The sequence below is a fragment of the Heterobasidion irregulare genome (assembly GCF_000320585.1).
Source record: "Heterobasidion irregulare TC 32-1 unplaced genomic scaffold scaffold_04, whole genome shotgun sequence".
NCBI classification, from domain to species: Eukaryota; Fungi; Basidiomycota; class Agaricomycetes; order Russulales; family Bondarzewiaceae; genus Heterobasidion; species Heterobasidion irregulare.
Window position 1 is genome coordinate 2,689,186 of NW_009258200.1, and position 23,769 is coordinate 2,712,954.

General features: G+C 54.7%; 11 protein-coding genes across 11 annotated transcripts; 3 read left to right on the forward strand and 8 right to left on the reverse strand.

Moving 5' to 3' along the window:
• Positions 1 to 1,805: 1,805 nt before the first annotated feature.
• HETIRDRAFT_458734 (uncharacterized protein) lies at positions 1,806 to 5,687 on the forward strand (the record flags this gene model as incomplete). Its single annotated transcript, XM_009547356.1, has 8 exons — positions 1,806 to 1,984; positions 2,016 to 2,185; positions 2,244 to 2,364; positions 2,459 to 2,477; positions 2,542 to 2,571; positions 2,632 to 2,673; positions 2,726 to 2,798; positions 2,871 to 5,687. 8 exons carry the CDS (start codon positions 1,806 to 1,808, stop codon positions 5,267 to 5,269), a joined length of 3,033 nt encoding a protein of 1,010 aa, XP_009545651.1. The 3' UTR covers positions 5,270 to 5,687.
• A 482-nt stretch (positions 5,688 to 6,169) lies between these two features.
• HETIRDRAFT_474524 (uncharacterized protein) lies at positions 6,170 to 7,339 on the reverse strand (the record flags this gene model as incomplete). Its single annotated transcript, XM_009547357.1, has 4 exons — positions 7,239 to 7,339; positions 6,717 to 7,183; positions 6,436 to 6,661; positions 6,170 to 6,381 (listed from the first exon to the last, which is right to left on the reverse strand). Coding segments are annotated over exons 1-4 (999 nt in total), but the record flags the coding sequence as incomplete, so codon positions are not given.
• Positions 7,340 to 7,490: 151 nt separating this feature from the next.
• On the reverse strand, positions 7,491 to 9,923 carry HETIRDRAFT_58167 (glycoside hydrolase family 79 protein; the record flags this gene model as incomplete). Its single annotated transcript, XM_009546393.1, has 8 exons — positions 7,491 to 8,207; positions 8,256 to 8,377; positions 8,425 to 8,507; positions 8,561 to 8,617; positions 8,667 to 8,767; positions 8,822 to 8,878; positions 8,935 to 9,299; positions 9,746 to 9,923. 8 exons carry the CDS (start codon positions 9,921 to 9,923, stop codon positions 7,491 to 7,493), a joined length of 1,680 nt encoding a protein of 559 aa, XP_009544688.1.
• Positions 9,924 to 11,668: 1,745 nt separating this feature from the next.
• Positions 11,669 to 13,964, reverse strand: qui (MFS quinate transporter; the record flags this gene model as incomplete). Its single annotated transcript, XM_009546413.1, has 6 exons — positions 11,669 to 12,135; positions 12,200 to 12,527; positions 12,589 to 12,606; positions 12,662 to 12,988; positions 13,064 to 13,509; positions 13,858 to 13,964. The coding sequence occupies 6 exons, from the start codon at positions 13,962 to 13,964 to the stop codon at positions 11,724 to 11,726; spliced, it is 1,638 nt and encodes a 545-aa protein (XP_009544708.1). The 3' UTR covers positions 11,669 to 11,723.
• A 450-nt stretch (positions 13,965 to 14,414) lies between these two features.
• On the forward strand, positions 14,415 to 15,558 carry HETIRDRAFT_383456 (uncharacterized protein; the record flags this gene model as incomplete). Its single annotated transcript, XM_009547358.1, has 3 exons — positions 14,415 to 14,674; positions 14,748 to 15,141; positions 15,199 to 15,558. Coding segments are annotated over exons 1-3 (966 nt in total), but the record flags the coding sequence as incomplete, so codon positions are not given.
• Positions 15,559 to 15,983: 425 nt separating this feature from the next.
• Positions 15,984 to 17,570, forward strand: HETIRDRAFT_68460 (mitochondrial carrier protein; the record flags this gene model as incomplete). The annotated part of the gene is made up of 6 exons (XM_009546414.1): positions 15,984 to 16,075; positions 16,124 to 16,144; positions 16,203 to 16,363; positions 16,449 to 17,002; positions 17,083 to 17,268; positions 17,331 to 17,570. The coding sequence occupies 6 exons, from the start codon at positions 15,984 to 15,986 to the stop codon at positions 17,460 to 17,462; spliced, it is 1,146 nt and encodes a 381-aa protein (XP_009544709.1). The 3' UTR covers positions 17,463 to 17,570.
• Positions 17,571 to 17,641: 71 nt separating this feature from the next.
• On the reverse strand, positions 17,642 to 19,707 carry HETIRDRAFT_127391 (uncharacterized protein; the record flags this gene model as incomplete). Its single annotated transcript, XM_009547359.1, has 6 exons — positions 17,642 to 17,885; positions 17,944 to 18,278; positions 18,338 to 19,018; positions 19,075 to 19,291; positions 19,361 to 19,619; positions 19,665 to 19,707. 6 exons carry the CDS (start codon positions 19,705 to 19,707, stop codon positions 17,642 to 17,644), a joined length of 1,779 nt encoding a protein of 592 aa, XP_009545654.1.
• A 226-nt stretch (positions 19,708 to 19,933) lies between these two features.
• On the reverse strand, positions 19,934 to 20,695 carry HETIRDRAFT_165683 (glycosyltransferase family 69 protein; the record flags this gene model as incomplete). Its single annotated transcript, XM_009547360.1, has 4 exons — positions 19,934 to 20,145; positions 20,207 to 20,356; positions 20,418 to 20,578; positions 20,640 to 20,695. Coding segments are annotated over 4 exons (579 nt in total), but the record flags the coding sequence as incomplete, so codon positions are not given.
• A 148-nt stretch (positions 20,696 to 20,843) lies between these two features.
• HETIRDRAFT_165684 (glycosyltransferase family 69 protein) lies at positions 20,844 to 21,694 on the reverse strand (the record flags this gene model as incomplete). The annotated part of the gene is made up of 2 exons (XM_009547361.1): positions 20,844 to 20,890; positions 20,947 to 21,694. The coding sequence occupies 2 exons, from the start codon at positions 21,692 to 21,694 to the stop codon at positions 20,844 to 20,846; spliced, it is 795 nt and encodes a 264-aa protein (XP_009545656.1).
• Positions 21,695 to 21,802: 108 nt separating this feature from the next.
• Positions 21,803 to 22,655, reverse strand: HETIRDRAFT_474540 (uncharacterized protein; the record flags this gene model as incomplete). Its single annotated transcript, XM_009547362.2, has 3 exons — positions 22,350 to 22,655; positions 22,164 to 22,288; positions 21,803 to 22,107 (listed from the first exon to the last, which is right to left on the reverse strand). The coding sequence occupies exon 3, from the start codon at positions 22,031 to 22,033 to the stop codon at positions 21,803 to 21,805; it is 231 nt and encodes a 76-aa protein (XP_009545657.1). The 5' UTR covers positions 22,034 to 22,107; positions 22,164 to 22,288; positions 22,350 to 22,655.
• HETIRDRAFT_316031 (uncharacterized protein) lies at positions 22,329 to 23,622 on the reverse strand (the record flags this gene model as incomplete). The annotated part of the gene is made up of 5 exons (XM_009547363.1): positions 22,329 to 22,655; positions 22,713 to 22,730; positions 22,783 to 22,972; positions 23,034 to 23,311; positions 23,371 to 23,622. The coding sequence occupies 5 exons, from the start codon at positions 23,620 to 23,622 to the stop codon at positions 22,329 to 22,331; spliced, it is 1,065 nt and encodes a 354-aa protein (XP_009545658.1).
• Positions 23,623 to 23,769: the final 147 nt, after the last annotated feature.

Genomic DNA, 23,769 nt, shown 5'->3' on the forward strand with positions numbered 1-23,769 from the left:
GAGGTGGGGCTATGATTCCGAGTATGTGCTATGAGCGGCGCTGGCGCCGATCGGCCCTTGGCTCTAGCTCCCCCTTTCTGGAGCGATGGGTGCTGCCCGCCGGTCGGCGGGGTTGTCTTTACCGTGTTTGGGAACACTCCTACAGGAGTTCATACCGAGCGTGCGACTTGGGCGATCTCCGTGTGGGAACGCGTACCAGAGGGAGGGAGATAGGGCACGCAGGATGTTGGAGATCTCCGCACTGCACGTGCCTATATGCTCTGCTCCAAACCGTGCCCATCCGCATATATGATGTGAAGCGCCTCAAGCCCAGGGGAACGCCGGAGGACAGGGGTATAGGGGACCTCAGATGTTGGCCACGGCGCCACTCAGCGTCATTCCCCCTCGCCTCGAGCTTCAGACGAGCCACCATCGACCTGTGACCTCGACGCCGGGATGCCGTAGGTGGCAGGCGTTCAAATATGCTGCACGACATGATCATGAAATATGGTATTCGATGCAAGCATGGCACAGCGCCGGGTTATGAACCCGCCCTGCAAATAAGATCCGTCCGCATATCGCCAGATTTACTGCTGTCCATCTGACGCCTGTCGCTACGTGATCCGAGCTGTGCCTCTTACTTGATCAGCTCTAGAGAGTCTCTGACAGAGCGCGTATAGAGAGCTAGCAGTCTGCATGATAGCTGGATCGTCGCCCAGCGGTCTCCAGCGGTGCCCAGCATACGCAAGAAGTGTGGATAGTAACGCTCGGCGTCAGCTCGTATTCGAAGCCGGTGCAGCTCGGAGCCGGTCCACGACCGCGCGACTCGAAGCAGCTCGAAGCCTCTCAAAGCCTTTTCCAGCCAAATTCATAACGATGGGCCGCGACAAAAAAGAACAGACTTAGCAAAATGCGTCGGCGCTGGAATATTTTGGCCCTGTCCGCTAGATGCCGATTTCTCCGCCTGTTGTCCGCTCTCCTCTCCTCAATCGCACTCTGTCTGGATCTCAAATTCAACATTCCGACTTAATCCTTTTTTCCGAAGCTTGGGCCTATCGTTATGAATCTGGCTGTCATCAAGCGTCGGTAGGCGTCGGCGCTCTCACCGCGCAGGAGCCCAGAGGAGCCCTCAAGGCTGATCATACTTATAGCAGCTTCCCGCCTTCTCGATTGGTTCTCGTCCCGAGATGTGTCCGATGACGCCTTGGCGCTCGCATTTCCCCGCACGTGGTCAAGGGCACCGGGCTGCACTCGGCATGCGGACTGTCGTCGCGCCGCGGTTGACACGAGCTAAGCATGAGCAGCTATGAGCAGTCGTATGTGCAGGTTCGTGTGAGGTGAGAGGAACACAATCTGTCGAGACGGAGCCGTGGCGTGACGGTCCCGCCAAGGCACGCCAACACGATAGGATACGGGCTGATACGCTCGTCGCCGAGTCCACTAGAATTCCTGGGGAGTGCTGGGGTCGATCACGATATCGCCTGTGGTCATGCTTGGCCTGATCAATTTCAGCGCTAAGCTGATTGGGTGGGAGCGGGGGGGCAGATCCCAGTAATGGGGAGGGGTGCGAGCACATGCGCACGCCGAAACGGGCAGCAACGAGGAAGATGCAGACGATCGGTGCATATGCGCGCCTGTGCATACGGGGATGCGACGAGGACGATGGTTTATAAAGTAGATATGTCGATATGGGATACTTATGGGATGTGCATGAGATCACATGTGAGGAGGGCGAGATAGGGCTGAATGGGCGCCGCGTGTACGTACGTGCGGGAGCTCCTCGCTCGCCTGGGGCTACGACAAATGAGGGGATGCTGGTGAGTGCAATGGAGGACAGGCATTCGGCGTCGAGCATGGTGCTCGTGGACGACGCTTTGAAAAGCAAGACCATTGATGGGCAAGACAAGCCCGGAAAAGGGAAAGATGAGAAAAGTCAAGGGGAAAACCCCGAAGCGGACGCGGGCGATAAGTGGCACGGCGCCGGGGGGATGGCGGAGACATATGCGTGCAGCGTTAACAATAACAATGAGGTCCAGCTGCTCCTCGCTATCTCCTGCTCTATTCCCTCTCGGTCCCCGTCCGCAACTGCCCTGCGCGCCCCGTATTCCCCGCCTCTCTTTTTTCTCCCCCGTCGACGACGACGACGACGACGACGCGCGCGAACCTGTGCTCGGGCATCCAGCACTGCTCACAACGGTATGGGAACGTTCGTCCTCTGCACTGTGTCCGAATGACCGACCGCGCGACTTTTCACATGCGCACAGCCGCATCTGTCACGCTCACCCATATCTACTCCACTGCTCGCTCGCGCGTCGACCTCCTCCTCACCCCCCCGCAACTCGACAACCGACACCATTCGTGCCCATATCTCGAGGGCTCGTGCCCGTAGCGCTCTCGCTTTTCCACAGGTTTGTCGCCGTCACACTTTCCGACATATCATGCGAACAGTTCATCAATCCTTCAAATCGATCGTATCTAGGCGTTTCATCCTTGCGTTCGTCCGTCGAGACACACATTGGACCTGCGTCCGATTGCGCTACACTTGAACGACCACTTCGATAGGAAATTCGAGTACAGATGGACGCGTTTCCCGTGAGTACCGATCCGTGCGAGGGTTGCTTCTCGATTTCACGAATTCATTTCCCATCCCAGGTCAATGTCCCCGGAACGCAGTCTGGGCCACCTATACCCGACGTAAGTGTCTCCACGCAGCGTTCTCATCCCCCACTAAACTCTTCGGGAACAGTACTACAAGCGGGCCGTCTACCGTGCCGCGCCTTCCCAATTCCATGTCGAAGTGCTCCCTCCGGCCAAGATAGGTCAGTCAGCACCTTGTTCTCAGAACGATGTGAATTTATGGGTGCTGACCGCGCGTGCACAATCGCACCCAGGTGGAGCGTATGGTTATGGCATGCGTATAACTCCCCTCCAGGATGACAGAGTCACGGTGAAAACAACTTCCACCAAATCCGACTACGTTGTGTGGCGGCGCTGGGAAGACTGCCTCTGGTTCCAGGACGTGCTCGAAATCGAGTATAGCATGAAGGCGCGCGAGAAGCGCGCGCGGCTATTCGCAGGCAAGGGTGTGAAGAAGAATGGGCTATATATGCACGATCACGCGTCATCCTTCGAATCCCTACCCCCAGGTCCAGACCCGAAGTCCGTGTCGAAGGACATCCACGATTACCTTCCCAAGCTGAACAAGAAGGGCACGCTCTTCCGGCCTAGCCAGGCGACGGTCGCGCTGCGTCACCGAGAGTTCGCGGCACTCATCGACGCGCTTTTCGGAGATGACGTTCCCGCTCTCATCGCAGAGCTCCGCAAGGAGCGCATCATCCGCGATTTCTTCGGCCACTGGCGCCGTGACCACGATCTCGCAGCTAAGCACAAGGCCAACCGCGCTCTCGTGACCCAGTCTCTCAGTGCGGGTGCGTTTTCGACGTATTTCTCTGCTTCGAATGTTTCGCTCTCTCTCCCCGACGCGTACCCCGATGTTCCTACGACCCCCGCACCAGCCCCGTCGACGCATTCGATCGAGCGCAGCGAATCTTCATCCAGCCTGTCTTTGTCCGATACGGACATATCCTTTTTCTTCCCCAAGGCTCCCTCATCGGCACCAGCCCGTCTACGCACGTTCGACCAGTCACAAACCATAACTGAAGAACCGCGACTGGCCTCGGAAAGGTCGTCTTCTTCGACGCATGCGTTATCATCAACTCCTCCACGCACGCCTGCGATACCTCCCAAGTCTGCGCGCAGATCTGCTTCCGCCACGAAGCAATCGGAACGAAAAAAAGACGAATTTACCATAGAGGAGTTCCCGCTGTTCTTGACAAGCGAGACCCGCGAAGGGCTCAATCTCAGCGGAAAGTCTATCGCCCAAGCCAATGCACGACCTATCCCACTGCGCAGTGGACTCGCATCGCTACCTGAAGAGCAAGAGCTCGGCTCTACTCTATCATACGGCGAAAACGAGTCAGAATCTTTGCCACCATCGAGCCTGCGCAGCAGGTACACATCCCTCACCAAGGGGGACCCTGCGAACAGGAATTGTGTCTTGTTCGTCGAGTCCATTGATGGTCTCGCAACACTTGGCGAGGCCGTTAACCCTGACCCCATCTCGCCCGCAACGTCCGAGCCGTACCCCGACGCCTTCGACATGTCCCCGCCCACAAGCTCTTCTCGCCCTCCCTCACTCGTCATGTCCAGCTTCTCCGTCCAGTCTTCATCCTCCTGGTACTCTACCGAGTCGGCGCCACGCTCTCGTCCCGGCTCTCCCCACTCAATAATATCAAACGACCTCGACTTGCCCTTCGTTGAAGGCCCGAGCTACCCGATCACCCCAGCGAGCGCAGACATGTTCCCCGTGTCCGCAGGCCCGTTCCCGCGCCTATCTACCATCAGCATGGACTCCTACCAGGGTGTGTCCATCCCCGAGCGGTCGATCAAACGGCGCTCCATCTCCCCTGGCCCACCTCTGAGCCCTTCCACAGGCTCGAGCGTTTCATCGGGATCGCGCCGACCACGCAGTTATAGCCAGCCACTACCCATGCATGAGGAGCAACCGTGGTCCGACCTCGGGGAAGACTTCATCCAGTCATATCTCGATAACTCCTCCGTCCTCGAGTCCATCGCTGACTCGGATTCCTTTGAGTTCACAGCCAGCCGCCCACAGACGCCCACCCCCTCTGAGCGACCTCCGAGCCCTGATCCCAGCTCCAACGCCAATTCCGACGTCATTCCGTCCCCATCCTCCCACAGGCAGCAGATAGCCATGTACCTCACTCCCGAGCGCCTCCCCCGATCCCGATCCTATCAAGACCGTCCCGCCGGGCAATTCCATCTCCCACTCCCTCCTCCGCGGCCCTCGCCCTCTCAGCCGCTTCCTGATCCTCCACAGTTCCCGCCTCCGCTCCCCAGTGTTCCATCTCCCCATCTGCGATCGTACCCTTCCCCGCCGGACGACACACTTGTCGTCAAGGCCGCGCTCGGGGACGCGATCGTCGTATTTCGCACGCCGCGCGCCGGCTCGCTCGCGGATCTCCGGTTGCGCGTGCACAACAAGTTCTCGCGCCAGGAGGGCATCACGCCCCCGGAACCTTTCGTGCTCGCGTATCTCCCCCCGCTCATGCCCGGCGCGCGCTCGCGCATGAGCTCGATGTCGTCCGCGAGCTCGGCGGACCTCGCGAAGATGCTGCCGCTCGTGTCTGAAGAGGAGTGGTCGCGCGCGATCGCGACGTGCGGGCCGAAGCTCGTGCTACGCATCGTGGAAGTGTCCGAGGAGGAGTGAGGGGATCCGCAGTGCTTTCCCGGTTTCTTTATTCGGTGCTATTCATCGCCGAGCTTCGGTGTTATTCAATTGAGATTTATGACCCGCCATGACCCTTTTCCTTCCTTTTGCCACTAATCATTTCCTCCTCTTTCTCTCTTTCAACTCTCTTACACTCTGACCCTCTTTTTACATAGCAAGGACGTTCGGTTCGGGATGAGTGTCCCAAAACCTTGCACAGCTGCGAGCACCATGTGCAAACCACCCTTGCGTTTACAAACCCTCATTTCCGTGCGCACGCGGCGCCGGTATACCTATTTATACTCTTCGCGCTTTCTTCCCTTCGAGTGTGTATCTCTGTAATCGTTTAGATAGCATTTTGTTGTCGATTTGTACGCACCACCGCCAGATAAACCATTCCCAGCGTAGATGGGTGAAATTTACATTCGTGTTCGATACTTCTGAGAAGCAACCGGCGACGATCACAACACCAAGACCGTGACCTTTCCTCCCACACTGCCAAGCGCGACTCGTGCCAGTGGTTCGCTGTACTCTAATGCGCTCCACTGTGCGGCATGCTCCTCCGTTGTCCATACAGTAGCCATGCTCGCACCCCGCATCAGCCGTACGCTCTCCCGCTGCGGCGGGTCCATAGGCTCTAATGCGCGCGGGGCGATGTATACGAGCGTCCCATATGCGCCGAGACGCACTGAAGGACAGAGGACGTGCCCCCGAATGAGATTTGTGGAGAAAAGGATGTGGGGAACGATGTTTATGCGGGGAATGGCATGGGAGCGACGGGGCGAAGAGTGAAACAAAAAATGATTAACGAAGCGCGGCGAGGCGGACCATGGGTTGTCGCTTGTTTGGTGTATAGCGACCCCTATCGGGGACAGGGCGCCAGCGGGATGCGCGGCCGCCTGGTCGATGTCTGTTCTATATGTCTGCCGAGTCACGGAGATGGCGTCGACCCAGCCGACCGAGCGCACGACGATGGGCTTATGCGGAGAGTGCTCCTCTGCTCCGGTTGGCGGGTGGAGAGCAGGAAGAGTGAAGAAATCGATGACATGTGCGCGCACAACGATGACGATGTTGTTGTCGTGCTCTACAATGACCTGGTGCAGCTTGTTCGACTGAACGTCAATGAGAGCTCTGGTGTAATGAGTCGAGAAAATCGACATAGATACCTGGGAAGGTTTGGTTGAGTCCGTAGAGCTCTCCAAGGTGGCATTCGACCTTGTTTTCCAGTCCATGAGGGTTGTTTTGGTGTCGTTGTCACCAAAGGCGATCCAGTCGCCTCTTAACATTGCCGGAATCCAAATCGTGTCAATAGTACACACAGAAGTCAGTGTTGCAGAAGATTCGCGGGCATCTGTAGATGTGTGTAGAGATAGTAGCTCGATATATGCAGGGCTGGAATGACGTTTAATCGAGTATGAAACGGGGTGAATCAATCGCGAGGCCTCACCCTTCGGTGGGACGGACAGACACCGCTATTGTGGCTTCAGCGTCAGGCTCCAAATTGACTACGAACGCGTGCACAGTAGCGCCCTTCGGGGGAGTCCACTCCGATATTCTGCGAGCGGGGCCCAAGGCTTCCTCTCCGATATCCCAGATGCTGACGGCGGCCCATATCCCTTGCGTTACGACGGCAAGGCATCTATCGCCATGCCCCGGTATGAAGCTGACATCTGAGATCGCGTTACTTTGTGGCGTCTGAAAGGTAAAATGATGGGCGGGCGATGCGGGGACAGGGGCCCAGATCTTCTCCCAGCGCAGCGCTCTCAGGGTGAGATACTCAAGATGCTGCTCGCTGAGCGAAGCTAGATGCGATTCAAGGTAAACGTGTGGCAGATTCGGCCCCAGAACGTGGTTGACATAGGCGCGCTGCCAGACTAGGCGCAGCCTCGAGAAGACGTTCAGGCGACGGCATGTCTGAGCTTGTGTGGTATGTGGATATGCGGCACCAGCTGTGTGAGCTCTTGCTTACCTCTCTGCATGCAATTATATCAGGGACTGTTATGACAGAAAGGATGAGAACGACGACATCGTCATTAAGTCTGTCGAGTAGGTTTTCGTTTGACATGGTGGTGAGGACCTGGAACCGTTGAGTGGCGTTCGATTACGTCTACAGGCCTGACACCGCTTGCAAGCGCCTACCACGGTCATGATATCCGAGACGACAAAACAAAGTGCAATTGCGAATGCAAAATACATAAATAAATAAACATGACTTCATCACTCAGAACAATACCAGTAGCAAAGCGATAAAGCACCAGGACAGCATGGCCCACAACATCGAAAACTCTGTGACCAGTGATGAAGCCCCCGAGATATATCCCACAGCACCCGCAATTGTGGAATTGCCCGTGTAGAATGTATCCGTGGCCGACGAGTTCGGGTCTAGCAAAGCGAGCACAAGGCCAGGACCCGGTACCGTGATGGTACAGCCATCGTGGCATGCCATGTAACTTGTTGTCTGGCTTCCGTCCAACTCGCCGTTCGTTCTCACTGTCTGCCCCGCCCAGTCGATCTCTGTCTCTTCGTTCACGCTCGGCGCACTAAGCACCCGCAGAGCGAAGGCTGTCGTCACGTTTGGGGGAATGACGAAATCGTGCGCGGTATCGTTGGAGTAGTTGATCAACACCAGTTTCCCGCGCGCCGTTCCGCCCTCATCGTAAATGCCATACCCCGCGACATGGCTCGTGACGTTCGTAGTCGAGTTATCGATGTTGAGGTCAATGACGATGCTGCCGGTGGGAGACATAGCTTCAGCTAGAATAAGCGCCGCATAGTAAGGCGAGCCCGTGCGCCAGTTGGGATCGGAGGATGTGTTCGCTGACGGAGGATCAAAGAGATTGTAGGTGATCCCATATTCTCGCGTATGCAGATAAGCTGCGGTGATATTTGAGGCGGCGAATTGTAAACCGGCATCAACTGCCCACAAAGACGCGGCGAACTGTAACACATGAGTAGAGCGTTATAATAGTACAGTCAATGCATTTACCGTGGGGGAGATTGTCGGAGAACCACCGCATGAAACAGTGTTGTACTCAGTGATGAGGACAGGCACGCCTGATCGTTGTGCTATCTCAACACCCTCAGAGTTCCAATGTACATACGCAGGGACTATCGCAGGGTCAGTTTCGAATGATAGAAGATGAAAGCGGACCGACCATTGGTGTGCGAGAGAAAGTAAGACATGTTCGTGTTGGCATCTGTGGGGCCACTGCAGTAGTATGTAGGGTAATGCTGGATACTGTTCGACCGAAATCAAGATCGTCCATTATGAAAGATTCAAACTCGACCTACCTATAATATTTGTAGTTGAGGCTTCCAAGACCTGCGTTAATTACTTCGTCGAGGTCCCTGGCTAGACATGAGCTATATGAAACAAGTGTATGGAGAAATACTGTACCAGCTGCAACATGTAGTGGGTCCACCGATAATGGGTGTCGAAATTAGGTTACCGGCTGGCGAGTTTTGCATATCAATGAGGACTTCCTGAATCTCCGGTATCTGGAAACCCAAGAGTGAATACAGGCCTTTGGTCAATGTTCATCAAGAGCATACATAAGTGGACAGATTGTAGGCGTCCCGTGTTCCGTGGCCAGCATACAAGTCCGGTTCCTGCAGGATGGTGATAAGAGCGATCATATGACAGTGACTGATGTGGTTCTGCTCACATTTCCGAGTAACATGGCGTCCAAACGTCTTCCCAGCATCTGCTCTGCTGCCGTGGCAAGCTCGATCACGTTCGAGTCTTGGCTTGGATTTTGCATACTCAGACCGATGATGAACTGCATCTCTCCAACCGCGTCTGCCATGGCATTCAGCACGTCAAAGAAAACTGGCCCAAAATCAACGGGGATATCATTGAAGTACGCGTTAGGGTCGGTCAGGACGACCATCTGAGTTTGACCGGGGACGTATGTGGAACTATCCATGCCATTGCCACCGATGCGGATGCGGAGGTTATTAGTGATACGAGAACGGATATTGGAGAGGTAATTTTGAATGGCAGATGGCATGGTCGTTTTTGTTTGGCCCCCTAATCACAGCCATGTCAGTCAACTCAAAGATGGCAGAAAAGAGAAGAAAGCGGGGGCCATGAATTGGCCCAATGTGAATCGGATGCGGCGTAGCAGAGCATAGAAATGAGATGATTCCAGACCGACACTAGGCAAGGAGAAGGTATGCTCCGCAATGTCTTGATGCGATCTTCTGGCGCTCAATGCGAAACACGCCAAGCCCTGCCCTTTGTCGGATCCTAGAGACAACCCAAGAGCAACACACTCATGTGATAGCAGCTGTGCGATCTTTACGAAACCTAATAACCAGAAACACACAGCAAACGCCCGGCCTTGTCAAGACCCCTCCACGCCCACTGGACATGCTCCGTACTTCGCAGAGACGAGGAGCGTCAGCGCGCAGAGGATTCAGAATACAGGCGGCCCTGGTGAACTGGGAGAGAGTGTGAATCAGATGGAGACTCACATAACGTGTCGAACGAGCTCAGTTCGAACGAGATACCCAAAAAGTTATCTTGCACGACTTGCGCATGTCCACTCGGGGGCGACTCGGGGAATGTCACAACCGAAGCGCGCGCAAAGGATGCTGTCCACGCCAGTGCCGAGACGAGAAAAAAGACATGGCGCAGTGGAGTCAAACGCATCGAGCCAGGAAACACACAGACCACGGAGCGTTATAAGTCCAAGCGTCTGTCAGAAAAAGAGGGTCCGAAGGAGTGTGGGCGTAGACGCAGAGTCTACTTGTTATACGCAAGGCAGCAGGACAGGCTCGCGGGGCCGTGGACGAGGCACTGGGAGCTGCTGCGGTTCTTGTACAAGAGCAAGGGCTATCAATGAATGACGGCCTCGGCGCTTTTGTATTTGTACGTTTGGGATGCCAAGGCCCGAAGCAAACATGCTTCTTGGCGTACCGACGGCATGGAATGGCACACATTGTTGATGATACCGAATCGGGGCACGCAACCCAGCAAGTGCGATAAACTGCTGCGGGAGGCGAGGACTGTCCATGATCAAGTGTGGACGATGATGATGCCGTCTGGTAACAATCTCTAGGCTAGAGATGTCGCATCCAAGGGTGTTGCACACTGTTTGCACTGGGTCTTGAGACTGTCCTGAGTCGGAAGAGGATTCAGTGAGGATTCGGTCTGCTGATTCAGCATACCGCAAACGAGACGGGAGGTGGTATGATACGCACTCTACTGCCCACTTTCAACATGCATCTCCTTCCTTCACTTGGTACTTTGCCCCCACTGCTTCAATTCACTTGCCACACATAGCAGAAAAAATACCTGCCTTCGAGGCGATAGTGACCAACATACCCCAATGAGCAAAGGCCTCCCGAAGCCGATGGAGAGAAACCCGAGGCCTCGATTCACGCTCACACGGATCGCTACCACTTGCTCCAGGTAAGGACTGACAATAAGCCAGAGGTAAATCCTTTGTTGATTGGGCGCAATTATACTGGTTCAAGCTCTATCAGCCTCTTCACACACGTGAATCCCTATCAACACTGTCAGATGATGCGGTGCGAGCAGGGGTACAGGTTGGCATCAACATCCTCAACCTCTTTCGTACGGAAACTGAATTAGTCGACAAAGAGCCGGAGGCGATCGATACTAGAACGGACACGCTGAAATCAGTGAAGGCGGCGCGAATTCTCTACACTGAGGCTTCTGAGGCCCAGCTCAGAGAGTTGAAGTGCGTTGCCATGGAACGTGGTCTCCCTCCCTTGGATACCGATCTGCATGATAGAGAGGAGTCGAATTCTGAGTCGGCGGCGGGTGCAGACTGATAATTCTACGGAGAAGAATTCCAATGCTAGGACGTGTGATGGTTGAAAGAGGATGGTTGAAAGAGGTGTGTATGCTGTCTTTGTGCGGGGAAAGTTGATTGACCCACACGCAGAGTGCAGGGTGCCGTTGCAATTATGAATAAAATCGGGTTTCAATCTCCCTGCTATGTCGTTCAGTATGCTATATTCTGCATGCATGTTATAGGCTGATAGACGTTTTGTATGTGGCTATAATGATACGTTGTTTGGCGCTCAGATTTACATCGCGTGTAGCTTCCAGGCTGAGCGATGGGGCGCTGAGGCCTTGAGGGCTTGACGTAGGCCTCGTTCTGATTATAGTGCATCGTATAGGAACAGTCCACGCTCTCCGCCCATCCCAGCAGCCACCTCCCACCCTAATCACAGATCCTCCAAGCCATCACATGCATCACATCTTACTTCACGGCGCCGACATCTCGCTAAGCCTCTTACCCCTACTGGCACTGGAGTACTGAAGGTCAGAGTCTCCCTCACCGCCTTCTCGCCATAGTGCAGACCTGCTCAGGCCTGGGTGAAAGCGAGGCACCATGCTCTTGCTTGCGCTACGAGCCTCGTCCAGACGCCACGCAATAAAATCCAGATAAGACGTACAAATACATCACTTTCGTTGGCTTCATACCTGACGGAGCGCGACGTTCTCGCTCCTCCGCTCTTCAGCGTACATTTTCTCGTCAACAACTTCCTCCTCTGGCGAGCTCCCTTTATCATCCTTCCCTCCATGGGCATGACTACGATCGCCCAGCCTCTCGACCATCCATCCATGCGCCTTGCGGATCGGCACGGGTGCATCGAACAGCTCGTCCATGGCCTCCAGCGGAATACCCTTCGTCTCTGGAAGGACGAAGTAGACGTAGGGAATGGCGAGCACCATGAGACTTCCGAAGAAGATGTACACGCCATAGTCCATCTTGGCGAACATCTGCGGCGTGGCCCGCGCAATGGCAAAGTTGTATAGCCAGTTGCTGGCGGCCATGCACGCTTGGCCGACGGTCCGACTCTGCTGCGGGAAGATTTCAGCGCCAACGCTATATGATGTCAGGGTCAGATCAGAACAACAATATTGTTGTCAGGGGGGTGATGGTCACGTACACCCAAGGCGTCCCGTTCCACGACGTGGAATAGAAAATTGTCCAGAGATAGAAAGCAACGAGGGCAGAGATTCCTCCTCCTTTCAGACCGTCGGTGGCATGCTTATGCTTGACGTCTGCAATTTTGATATATGCGCCAATCCAGAACATAAAAATTGCACCACCAGTCGCCCCAGTCATGAGAATTATTCTCCGGCCGAAGTGATCGATGAAGAACAAGATCCAGATGACGGCGCCGATCGTTTTGATGATGCCAAACACGCCGGTGGTCAGAAGGGACGTGCTGGTCCCCGTGATACCAATGGATCTGAATATTGTCGGAGAATAATCTGAAGGAGGACGAGGTAAGACATCCTGGGACGAAAACATGGCAGGAGAGCTTATTCTCACAGTTCACTGCGTTGATTCCTGATGATCATCTGCCGTCAGCCGATTGCGCGAAGAGGTGCTAACGAGGACTGACCCGCTCCATTTTGGAACGCAAACAAGCTTGAGCCAAGCAACACTCGCTTGAAGATATTACCGACCATGAAGGTTTCCCTGAAGGGCCCCCAGAAACTGGTCCCGACGAGAGCTCGTTCGTGCTCTAGCTGAGTCTCCATCGCAGACATCTCTTCTATGACGTATGTGTGTGATGGAGGTAAATTGCGAATTTTGCATAGGTTTCGCATGGCGTCCTCTTTGTCACCGTGTTCAAGCAGCCAACGTGGGGATTCAATGAGCGTCAGAGAACCGATGAGGAGCAAACCACCCGGAACTAGCTGAATGGCAAAAGGAATGAGCCATTGTCCTATGTGACTTCGTCAATATCCTCTCTTCTGATCTGCCTACAGGGTCTGTGTTCGTGACCAGGTCGAGCACTCACGATGCGAAGGGGCCATATTCCGATCGACGCCGAAGTTAATCCAAAACCCAACGATGCCGCCAATCTGCCATCCCAGCTCGTATAGACCCACAAGCTGGCCCCGAATACTCGACGGCGCGATCTCAGCGATGTACATCGGCGCGAGGTTCGACGCGCTGCCGATAGCGGCGCCCGCGAGCACGCGCCCGGCGTACATCGGCCCCAGCCCCGTATGGTGCGACGCAGCGCACATGATCGCCGACGCGGCGCAGAAGATGGAGGCCGCGACGAAGAGGCCCCATTTGCGCCCGAAGAAGTAGCCTAGTGGGTATCCGAAGAGGGACCCAAAAAAGGCGCCGGCTTGGTAGGTCGAGACGACGTTTGCGCTTGTCGTCGCGGAGAGTGTGCCGAATTCGTTCGTGAAGGATTTGAGAGCCATCGTGCCGCCGATAAAGGCGGAGTCATATCTGTGCAGAACATATTTCAAGCGCGTCAGACTCTGTCAGACGATATTCTATAATATCACTAGACGGCGCTGCAAGCGCATATCGAAGGAAACATTGAAGTCAAAGATCAACAAATCGGTCGTTTTATCTCTCGCTAGACGGCATCGGTAGCTCATGCCCTCCAAAAGAAAACCAGGAAGAAAAAGGAAAAACGGAGCGCGTTATCTGCGATTTCGGGACGAAAGAGGACAAGGGGAGATTGACACATAGGAGGGAAGTTTGTGAAGGTTTGTGGGCGAGGAGAAGGGGGCACGGCCGGAGCTTGCAGAGCGATTGCGGGGTAATATGAGATTTTGACAGCAAACTCACCCAATCACCATCGAAGCACATGCCGCGGTGCTAGCAAGCGTCCACACCCTCCAGTTGTATACCGCTTTCGGCGTAGGCCTGTCCTCGACACGACGGAGGTTGACCATGGGGGCGAAAGACAGCGATTGACCGTGACGGGGTTGAGATGCAAACAGGGCCTTTGAACGAACAGAATCTAGTCACTATTAGGTGCAATCAAATAAATTTTATTCATGAGTCCGACTGCAACGCTCATCTGCTGACCCTCCACCAACTTCGGGAACATGAACTTCGAGCCCTGTCAATAACGAACGGATCTTTTAGAAATCTACTAGCGAGGCACCACCATGGTTGTGTGCGCACATCAAGGAAACGCTGAGTGGTCCAATCCACCCAATCAAGTAGGTCCTCCTATCACGTAATCCCTTCCGTCTGGCACCTGAGCTTGATTTTCCTGCAGTGGTACAGGTTGAATTTTCCTGCGAGTAGCGGAGGCATCCCACACCACAATAGCACAGAGTGTGCTAGAGCGTGTAGCTTTCCACCCAGAACGCTTCGATGCACCGACCTTGACTTATCTCAAGCAATAATGCAAAATTTCAATTGTCGGACATCAAACTGTGCGAATGCAGGGTCTATCAGATACCGGCCACCACCAGGAATTGATGATGGCAAACCCAAATTTCCCGGAAAACCTCTCCATCTCGCCTTCGCAGCACCCACAAACCATCTTGACCGCGCCCGTCACTGCGGCTGACCCCTACGTCTCCCATTTCGCCTTCGACGCGTCCGCCCAAGCAGCCGCGATCGAAAAATATGGCATCGCGGGCAGAGTCTGGTATTCGTCCTGCCATTCGCCCGACACGCCTTCGATGAGTGACATACTGCCTGCATAATCCCCGTCGCCCCAGGGAAGCCGCGTATCTGCTCACCCTCTACTTCAACGCACCGCCTTCGCACGCGTTTGATCCCCCGTTCGATCCCCATGGGGCATCGCAGCTGACCGTCGTCGAGCTCGGCTCCGGCACCGGAATCGTGGGCTTGAAGCTTGCTGAGAGACTCGCGCGGACGGGCACGGACTCGAGCAATCTCGTCGTGCTGACCGACCTTCCAGAAGTGTGCCCATTGCTGCAGGAAAATCTGCAGCAGCACGCAGCCTTGACAGAGCGCGATGTGTGGGTGCGCGCGCTCCCGTGGGGGAGCAGAGCACACGCCGACACGCTTGCGGAGGAATTAGGTCTGCGAGCAGATCCGCCATCAGAAGCACGCCCGCGCTATCCAACACACATCGTCTGCAGCGACCTAGTACGTGTGTTTTGCATTGTGCAGGTGTCCGTATCAGAAACGACCGTGCACCCACAGGTCTACTTTCCAGAGCTTCTCGCGCCCCTCCTTCGAACGCTCCTCCATCTCACATCTCCGCCGTTCGTCCCTGTTTCAGCATCGTCTCTTCCGTCCCCTCCCGAAGTGATCGTATCGTACAAAATCCGGTCTCTGGCGAAAGAAACCGCGTTCTGGAGTGCCTTCGGCCTCTGGTTCACGTTCACGCCTGTGCTCACATCGCCGTCTGCTTCCACGTCGCCAGATCTTTCATGGAAGCGATTCGGCGCATCTGTAGATGCGTTCATTCTGATCGCGCATCGTCGGCCCGAGTCGATGCGATGGCCTGTGCCGGAGGACGATGCTGGGCTCCTTGGCGGGGTAGGTGCGCATGGGATGTCGGGAAGGAAGAGCGATGATGCCTTCGAGACCATGTTATTGATGCAGATCGACGACGACGACGAAGAAGAAACGTAGATACAAAATGAAAGAAACATTGATCTAGACAGATATAGACCGAGTCGAGTGCAGAGTCTAGAGTGCCTCGCGAGCGTATATAGCGCAGCTGCGGGCTTGCGCCGTGCAGCGTGTATCCCTTGCAACGCTGTCGGCGTCCGCGAGCACTGGCACAAAGGTCTTCCGCTCACTGGCCCTTTGGTGCAAATGCCGACAGCATCGTTGAATGGTCATGGGAGGGGGCGCATTCATGTGATCATGGCCGTGCGGCCGCCTCTTATACCCGGTCTCCTCTCGGAATACCCATTCCCCACAACTTCATGCATTGAACGCTCAACCGTCTCTTCTCCAACCACCAGCATCCATCGACCATGGCAGCACAATCAAAGCCGGTACAGCAACAGCAGCTCACCGCGTTCGGCTACGCCCTCGCCGGAGCTCTCGGTGGCTGCTTCAGCAATGCGTGAGTTTCGGCTCGCTCCTCAAGATGTGTCGTACTCATATCGAGCAGTGTCGTGTACCCATTAGATACGTGAGTTCTGCTCGAGAGTTATGGTCGACACGATGCCGGGTGCTCAATCATTTTATAGGATCAAGACTCGGATTCAGGCCGCTAATGTTGACGATAACGCGGACGGGAGCCCCTCGGATCTCTCTGTCACAGGTCTTCTCGCTCGCATCTTCAAAGAAGAAGGCGTAGCAGGATACTACAGAGGATTCGGAGCAACGATGCTGAACACCTTTTCGATGCGTGCGTCCTCGCACCTTAGTCTCGCGCGCATACACCCCTGACGCTTCCCCGACCTCTCCGCTCTCCGTCCAAAATCACTCTACAGAGTACGCGTACTTCTTCTTCTATTCGCTCGTGCGCATGTCCTACATCAAACGCCTCGCAGCCCGTCGCCCTGCCGGCGCCTCCGCGCCCCCGCTCTCGACCGCCGCAGAACTCGCCCTCGGCGCGCTCGCGGGCGCACTCGCGCAGGTGTTCACGATCCCCGTGGCCGTCATCGCGACGCGGCAGCAGATCGGGCACTCCCTCGACAAGCGGAAGGGTAAGGGCAAGGGCAAGGCTGTGGACTCCACGAGCGAGAACGGGGTCGCGGATGCGGAGAAGGGCAAGGAGGCTGAGGAGGCACAAGAGGAAGAGGAGCTGGACGATTCGTTCCTCGGCGTTGCGCGGGAGATCATACGCGAAGAGGGCGTGACGGGCTTGTGGTTGGGTCTCAAGCCCGGTCTCGTACTGACTGTGAATCCCGCGATCACGTACGGCGCATACGAGCGCGTCAAGAGCGTGTTGCTGCTGGCGAAGGAGAAGGCGGGCACGGGCACAAAGCTCGGTCCATGGACGTCCTTCATGCTCGGCGCGCTCAGCAAGACGCTCGCCACTGTCGTGCGTATCTCATATCATCACATCACCCGCCCCTTGAGGCGTAGGACCTGAAGGTCGCTAATCCGAGCCGCCCTTTGTAGGTGACGTACCCGTACATCATGGCCAAAGTCCGCATACAGACGCGCACCGTGGATCTGGAAACGGCAGAGGAGGAGCATGTCCCACCACCACCTCCGGGCTATCATCACAAGGGCACCAAGCACGCCGGTGCGCTGGACATCCTCATTCGCGTGTGGAGGCACCACGGGTTCCTTGGCTGGTATCAGGTTCGTCACTCCTCGCCCATCTCATCGTCTGCGTTATACTCACGTCGAGCGCTGCTGCACAGGGCATGGGTGCACAGATCACCAAAGCTGTGCTTTCACAGGCTCTGCTCTTCATGTCGAAGGAGAAGTTTGAGCACTGGGCGCTCGCGATCATGCTTCTGTTCTATAAACTCGGACGGCCGACGTCCTCATGACCTTCGAATGTGTCCATATTGTTTCGGCGTTAGACGAGTGCCTTGACATACTGTATATTGCATCGCGTACTGATGAGGAAGTCATTTCTGACGCAGGGCTGCGCTATCAGAAGAAGCTCAGATTATGAGGGAAACATAATAGTAGGTATGTGAGAGCTAATGAGAAAGAGGGTCCACAATCAAGCACCAACAGCAGCCATTGAAGGCGTGGCCTCGGGCGGTGGACGCGGATTTGCGGGGGGCGCACCAACAGGCAGCGCCGTCCGCGTCCAGTCAGGAATCACGGTCCTCCCACCACGATGCATCTCTCCTTCCTCAAGGACCGCAGAGACGGCGATACTCTCGTCCGGATCCTGATCCTGTTGCCCGTCGACTTCGTCCCACTTCTCGCGGGACACTTCCGTGCCTCCGGTTTTGAGAGCACTAAAGCGTGATCAACGTTGGAGGTGAGCTATCGGTGGACGGCGGGGAAAGAGCCTACCCAGCAAGCGATCCTCCAACCCACGCCATAGTCGCAGGCGTGAATGCGGGCGCTTTTCCCGCGTTCGCGCTGCCGGGCGCGCTGGTGGGCGGTCGCGGAGATGGGTTGTTGAGTATAGCAAAGAGCGGTACGAGAGGGCGCAGTGATGCATAGCGATCATATGCCGGTGGACGCGGGCGTCCGGGGCGCATGGGTGGGCGCGCGGTCGACGATGGGGAAGTTGTGATGGCGTGGAGGAGCTCGAAGTGGAGACGTGGTATGAACCCTGGGAGCATTGCCGTGCCTCCAACGATGAGTATGGAGGACGCAAGGGTCCTTCGGAGGTCCACTGGGACCTGCGATTTTTCGTTATCAATGTCGGCAGACGGAGAAAAGGGATCGTATATGAAGCCACCTTCAGCAATGAATCGAGAATCGTTTCTGCAACGCTGCTCTCATCGACGTCTCCACCCTCAAACAGCACCTCCGCTCCGCGTTCTCTTATCCATCCAGGGATAATCAAGGTGCCCCGCCCCGTCCCTGTCTGCTGCGCGACGGGTGGCACGACCTTCAAATGCAGCTCTGTCGCGGTCGAGTGGCGCGTGTAGAGGCTCGCAAGGGCCTGCAGATGGGTCTCGCCCCTTGTCATGCGTTCTGGGGCGATCTGCGAGCGCGACACGATCGAAAACCCGGAGGAAGCGGGCTGCGAAAGTTCGTTGTTGCTCTCCAGATCGGCGGAGCCGACGCGCGAGAAGTCAGATTCGGACGGCGTCATGTCGCTGCTCGGCGGGAGGTCCAAGTCCATCGGTTCGTCTTCGCCGGGAGACATAACGCGCATGTCGGACCTATTGTCGATGGGGGTGCCGACGAAGCAGCAGCGGGTGATAACTTCGTCGAGGACGACATCGGTCAGAACTTCTTGTGGCACTCGTGTCGACCGGGTTGCGGCAGGAATGTTCGCGGCTGCACTGAGGGAGGTCGGAGGTGGCAGATAGGTTCCGAAAAGGAGGATGAGAGCACGGATGTGAGATGAAAGCCGCGAACCGGCTAGGGGCGTCGTGCGGAGATGCGGGAAGAGTGGGCGGGAGGAAAATATCTGAGAAATAGAGCTAAATATTCTTCGAGGGGAACAAAAAGAATGAACTAACTCACGGGAAGAACGGTAGATTCCAGAAATCCACAGTCGAGAACGAGTCCAGTTATTCTGCCCACAGACAGCAAGGATAACAGATGGCTCGAAGCAAACGATATTGATGGTACCTGCAGATTAGAAAACAGAATCCTTGCCAGCATCTCCTTGATATACACCGGCAGCAGTGGATGCTCTATTAAGATGACTTTTCGCGATTTTGGATCTGCTAACAAAGAGCTGCACTCGGGCGCGTATCAACAACCCTGTACAGCTCCATTAGCCTAACCAACCAAAGCACGCACTCACTCATGAAAGACCTCTCTCAGCTTGGCCTGCAACCTCGCCTCCAAAACCCTGTCCTCTTCTTCCCTCTGTGCCATGTCCGGCGCGCGCCTGAGTCCCCATAGCGGACCCACCATGAACACATCGCGTGGACGCCCTTCGCCGCTGAACCCCACCTTCCATATGCGCGAGCCGGGGTCGATGACGACGCGGTCCTCTGTTCCGTAGAGTGAATGTCTGCGGGTGGTCTGGTAGTGGGGCGAGGCCTGCACGGCACTGGCACCTGCAAGGCGCGTGATGGTTGGGGTTGCAAGAGGGGTGGAAGGACCGGCAAACGTGGTTCTTCGAGGAGTAGAAGGCGCGGCAGACATGACCAGAACTATCTCGGGCCAATGGCTCCAGAGCAGAGTTGCGTGGAGCGAACAGCGCGCAGTTGGTGTAGCACCCCTTGTGTGGGTGTTGCTGCTGGTAGAGGAACAAGTCTCACGTTGGTGGCTGAGTCGAAGGTGCAGTCATCCAGCGCGATGTTTGTCACCTCAAAACTTCCGTATATACAGCTCTAGATAACAAGCAATACCTAATGTCAAGATATGGTATTCATACACCAACACCAGGGCATCCCTGTCTTCTGATCACCCCCTCCCATATCCCTCCCTGACCGACGCACCTATCTGGCTTCAACCAGATATTGTCAGATACCCACCCGAACCATCTATGCGCAATCAAATCTTCCCAGATGACGCGCCATGGCCTCGAGATAGTAAGATGCGTGAGTCTACAGTGTATTAAGAAATGGAGCGGTGTATACGCTGAACGGGAGGAGACGGCAGTGAGCATTGAATGTGATCAGGGAGGAGGCAAGCCGCTCACCGACATTCACTTGCGGATTGATGTATATTCGAGGTCTCTGAGTCGGCGGATTTGCCAAGTGCATATCATAGGATACAAGGAAACACTCGGATGCTGCGCATTGTGAGTTGTCTCTGAATTGTAGCGGAAGCTGGCCATCGGGCGATTGCTCTGTTTTAGAGCAGGATAACGGTCAAGGTTATACAGTAAAGTGAGCGTGAAATCAACTCACGAGGAAGGAACCAGCGAGCATCGAAAGCAGCAACGCCATTCCAGCAGGATGAAACCTCAATAGGCAAGTCCTTGCGAAGATTATCAATAGCAACATCATCTGTGGAGAAATACGGCCATATTTCTTTCGTCGGAAGACCACAGGCGTCGTGAGTAACCCATCTGAGCCAATCAATTTCATGAGAACAGAGGTGAAACATGTGGGTATCAGAAAAAGGCTCACATGTCATAGAGCCCAATGCCGTCGAAATCGAGTGCGCATGCGATGTCGAATTCGCCGTCTTTCGTCCCCAGAAGGCGAACAATAGATCCTATGTGAGAGATGTATCAGATAAATACTGACACATCCAACAGAAATGGCGGCCAATCCCAAGACAGTCGCTGCGCATCGTATTTCCTACCAGTATATATAAAGTCAATATATATCTCAAACATACTGAAGCGGCCTTCTACTTTGGCACGGCATGGAGTAGCCTGAGCAATATGTGTGGAATAATATGGCCATAGAACGACAGGAAAGAAATGCTCACTCCAATCGAAATAGACGTCATTGAAGAACAAGATTTTGTTGAATGGACGCCCGTTGGTGTGACCGGATGCCAGAGGCTGAATCGCCTTGTTCCTAACTTCGGCCATGTACTGTACACGCTGATGTCCACCCAGAGACCAACCCTGAGTTCGTCCTGAAGTATCTTCCGTCCTGATGCTCCTCTTCACGCCCATTTGTATAAGATCATCATCGAACGAGCGTAGTAAGCGTTTGGTATCATCCTGCGAGTTGGATTCATAGATTGCCACGAAAACATTGTCAGGTCCGAGATGCTTGATGAGCGCCTTCATCTCTCGTGTCCATGATGGCAGCACAGCGGCCGAGTTGTACAAATTAGAAACGATGAAGTACGTCTCGTTCTTCAGCGGAGGAATAGACGCAGAAGGATTGAGGTATGACGATGGACCTGATGATGGATAACGAGGGGAGAGGACCATGAACAAACACCACGAGCAACATAGTAGGAACCGAAGTTGATGGATGCGTGACCACCGAAGGCGGTTCCCATTCTTCAAGTCAAACGCGTCCAACACTGCGAGTGTCGGGATGCAGAACAGGACAAAAGGGAGGTAGAAGAAGAGCGTGGTGAAGAAACCGATGTAGTAAGCGATGGATAGTCCGACGGATAATGTGAAGGCGGCGGAGCAGTACAGCTCAAAGTGATCTCTGAGGTGCGATACGAACCATCCCCTTCGACGTCCATACCGAAATCGCATTTCTTCTGTCATCAACTGCCTATTGTAATCTGTGAGACGGGGAGCTCACGATGAGGTTGCAGGTGAGTTCGACGAGTTTGGTGATCCATAGCGCCTGTGATGTCGGGCTATCGGACAAATTCATAGACGCCCAACCAAACTGCGACAAATGCGGTACAGCAGTCCAAGATCTATGTAACGCAGCATACAGGCAGGAATAACACAAAGTAAGTCGCAAGATAAGTAACCCAACGAGGGGCAGAAGCTAGGGATTCGCGACTGATCCAATTCGGATCTTATGGAGTAGTCGATACAGTGGTAAAAATAGAGGATACAATGCAGCATTCGCTCTCGAGGGCCAATGTAGCACATGCTGAGAAAGTCACGTGCAACGCGTCATTACCTTGAGTGGTGCAGAAATCTCTGGTTGCCGTTCTCCAGATATCCTGCAGACACATTGTAGTCGATCTCTGTTTCTTGGACGTATCCAGGAGGGGCGTACGAGCGCATGCGAATGCCTGGCGCACTGGCGAGAGTAATAGTGACGCGTTCAGAAATGAGATGGTCGTTGGCATCTATAGACGGCACAAATCCTGCAACACGAGGCGGAAGCAGCGCGATAATGTACTGTAAAGAGCATGCCATTGATGTATCAGGGGCAGAGTTGTCACTCAAAAGAGATACGCACTTTGAGTGACAAACGAGGGAACGTGAAGCTAGACTTGATGCCTTTCGGAACGTGCAACTCGCCTTGGAGTGTTATTTTGCCTGTTTTCCCAATGTCCTCAGAGGGAAAGAAAGCCGCACGAGCGATGGTGCTGTAGAATGTATTATTGCTTCTACGAGGAACAGCCTCGTCAGAAGCTCCAGAACCAATCGCAACAATGCGAATCAGTTCGACGGAAGGTTTTGAAGCAAGCAGATCGAGAGCTTGTGCATCAGTGCTTTGAAACGTGAGGATGAGAGGGACCGGAGAGTCTGATGCATATGTGACCTGCATATCATCCTTACATTACACGTTATTTGGGCAACAACGAGGTGAAAGACACACAGGTGTAGCAATCGCCAGCTAGAACTCGCAGTTCAGTCTCATGATGGCGCTTTGAAAGGTAGGTACATACCGTGCATCGTACCTCGGGTGAACGCGCCGCAAAAAGCGTCCCTGTGATATTCTTGGCAGGTAATACCTTCCATCCATCTGGGTCAACTTCGGGAGCGAGGAGTGGTGTACCCTCGCGGTATGCAAGGGCGCGGAGCGCTGAAGGGGGCTCTGCGACAGACCGTGGGAGGTGTACAAAACTTGTTGATAGTCTAAAGTATACCAATTGGATCAAGATCAGTCGCGGGCCAATTAGGAAAAGGCACTACTGACGTTTGATTCACCCGAAAGGCTCCACGACGGATAGTGACGGTCAGCTTATAGTCAATATAGGCTGGGCTTGCGCGCTCTGAGAAACTCGGTGGAAGAGGGTACCGCGTGGAGGCAGTCTTGTTGGACAATGAAAGGGACGTCTCCGCGGGTATCGTGATAGAGAATGGCCATGTATGTGTTCCTGATATCTTCGATGACGAATGGGGGGACCATAATGGGGACGTCTCGTTGAGAAATAGCTCCTCCTCTTGACCCACTGCTGTCGTTCCGGCGCTCAGCTTGGACCACAAACCATCTCATTAGTATGATTTATAACCCGCCATGGCTTGTAACTTACTGTGATTGTAAGGCCCTTGATGTTCTCCGGTCGATCTAGGTCTAAATGCACTTCACCCGAGATTACATCCTGGTCAAAAAACAATGGCATGTTGCTGGGATTCTGCGAGCGGCTGTTGATAAGCAGAGTGATCCATACTCGCCCCTTATTGTTCTCTAGGTGTAACTTGTGCTGACACTTGAATGGGTTGGTATCAGTAAGCCTGGGTTGTATGGGTCGAGGAGAGTACTCTGGAAGTTCGGTATCGGCCATGCAAGGCAAAAATCCGGAGAAAGGTCACCACGCGACTACAACGGTGAGCTGCAGATTGTAAGTGTGCCTTGCATGTTCTGTGTGAGAATGGCGTTGACTGATAAGTAGGGGCAATAGATAGGCTATTATTGTAAGGGATGAACTACC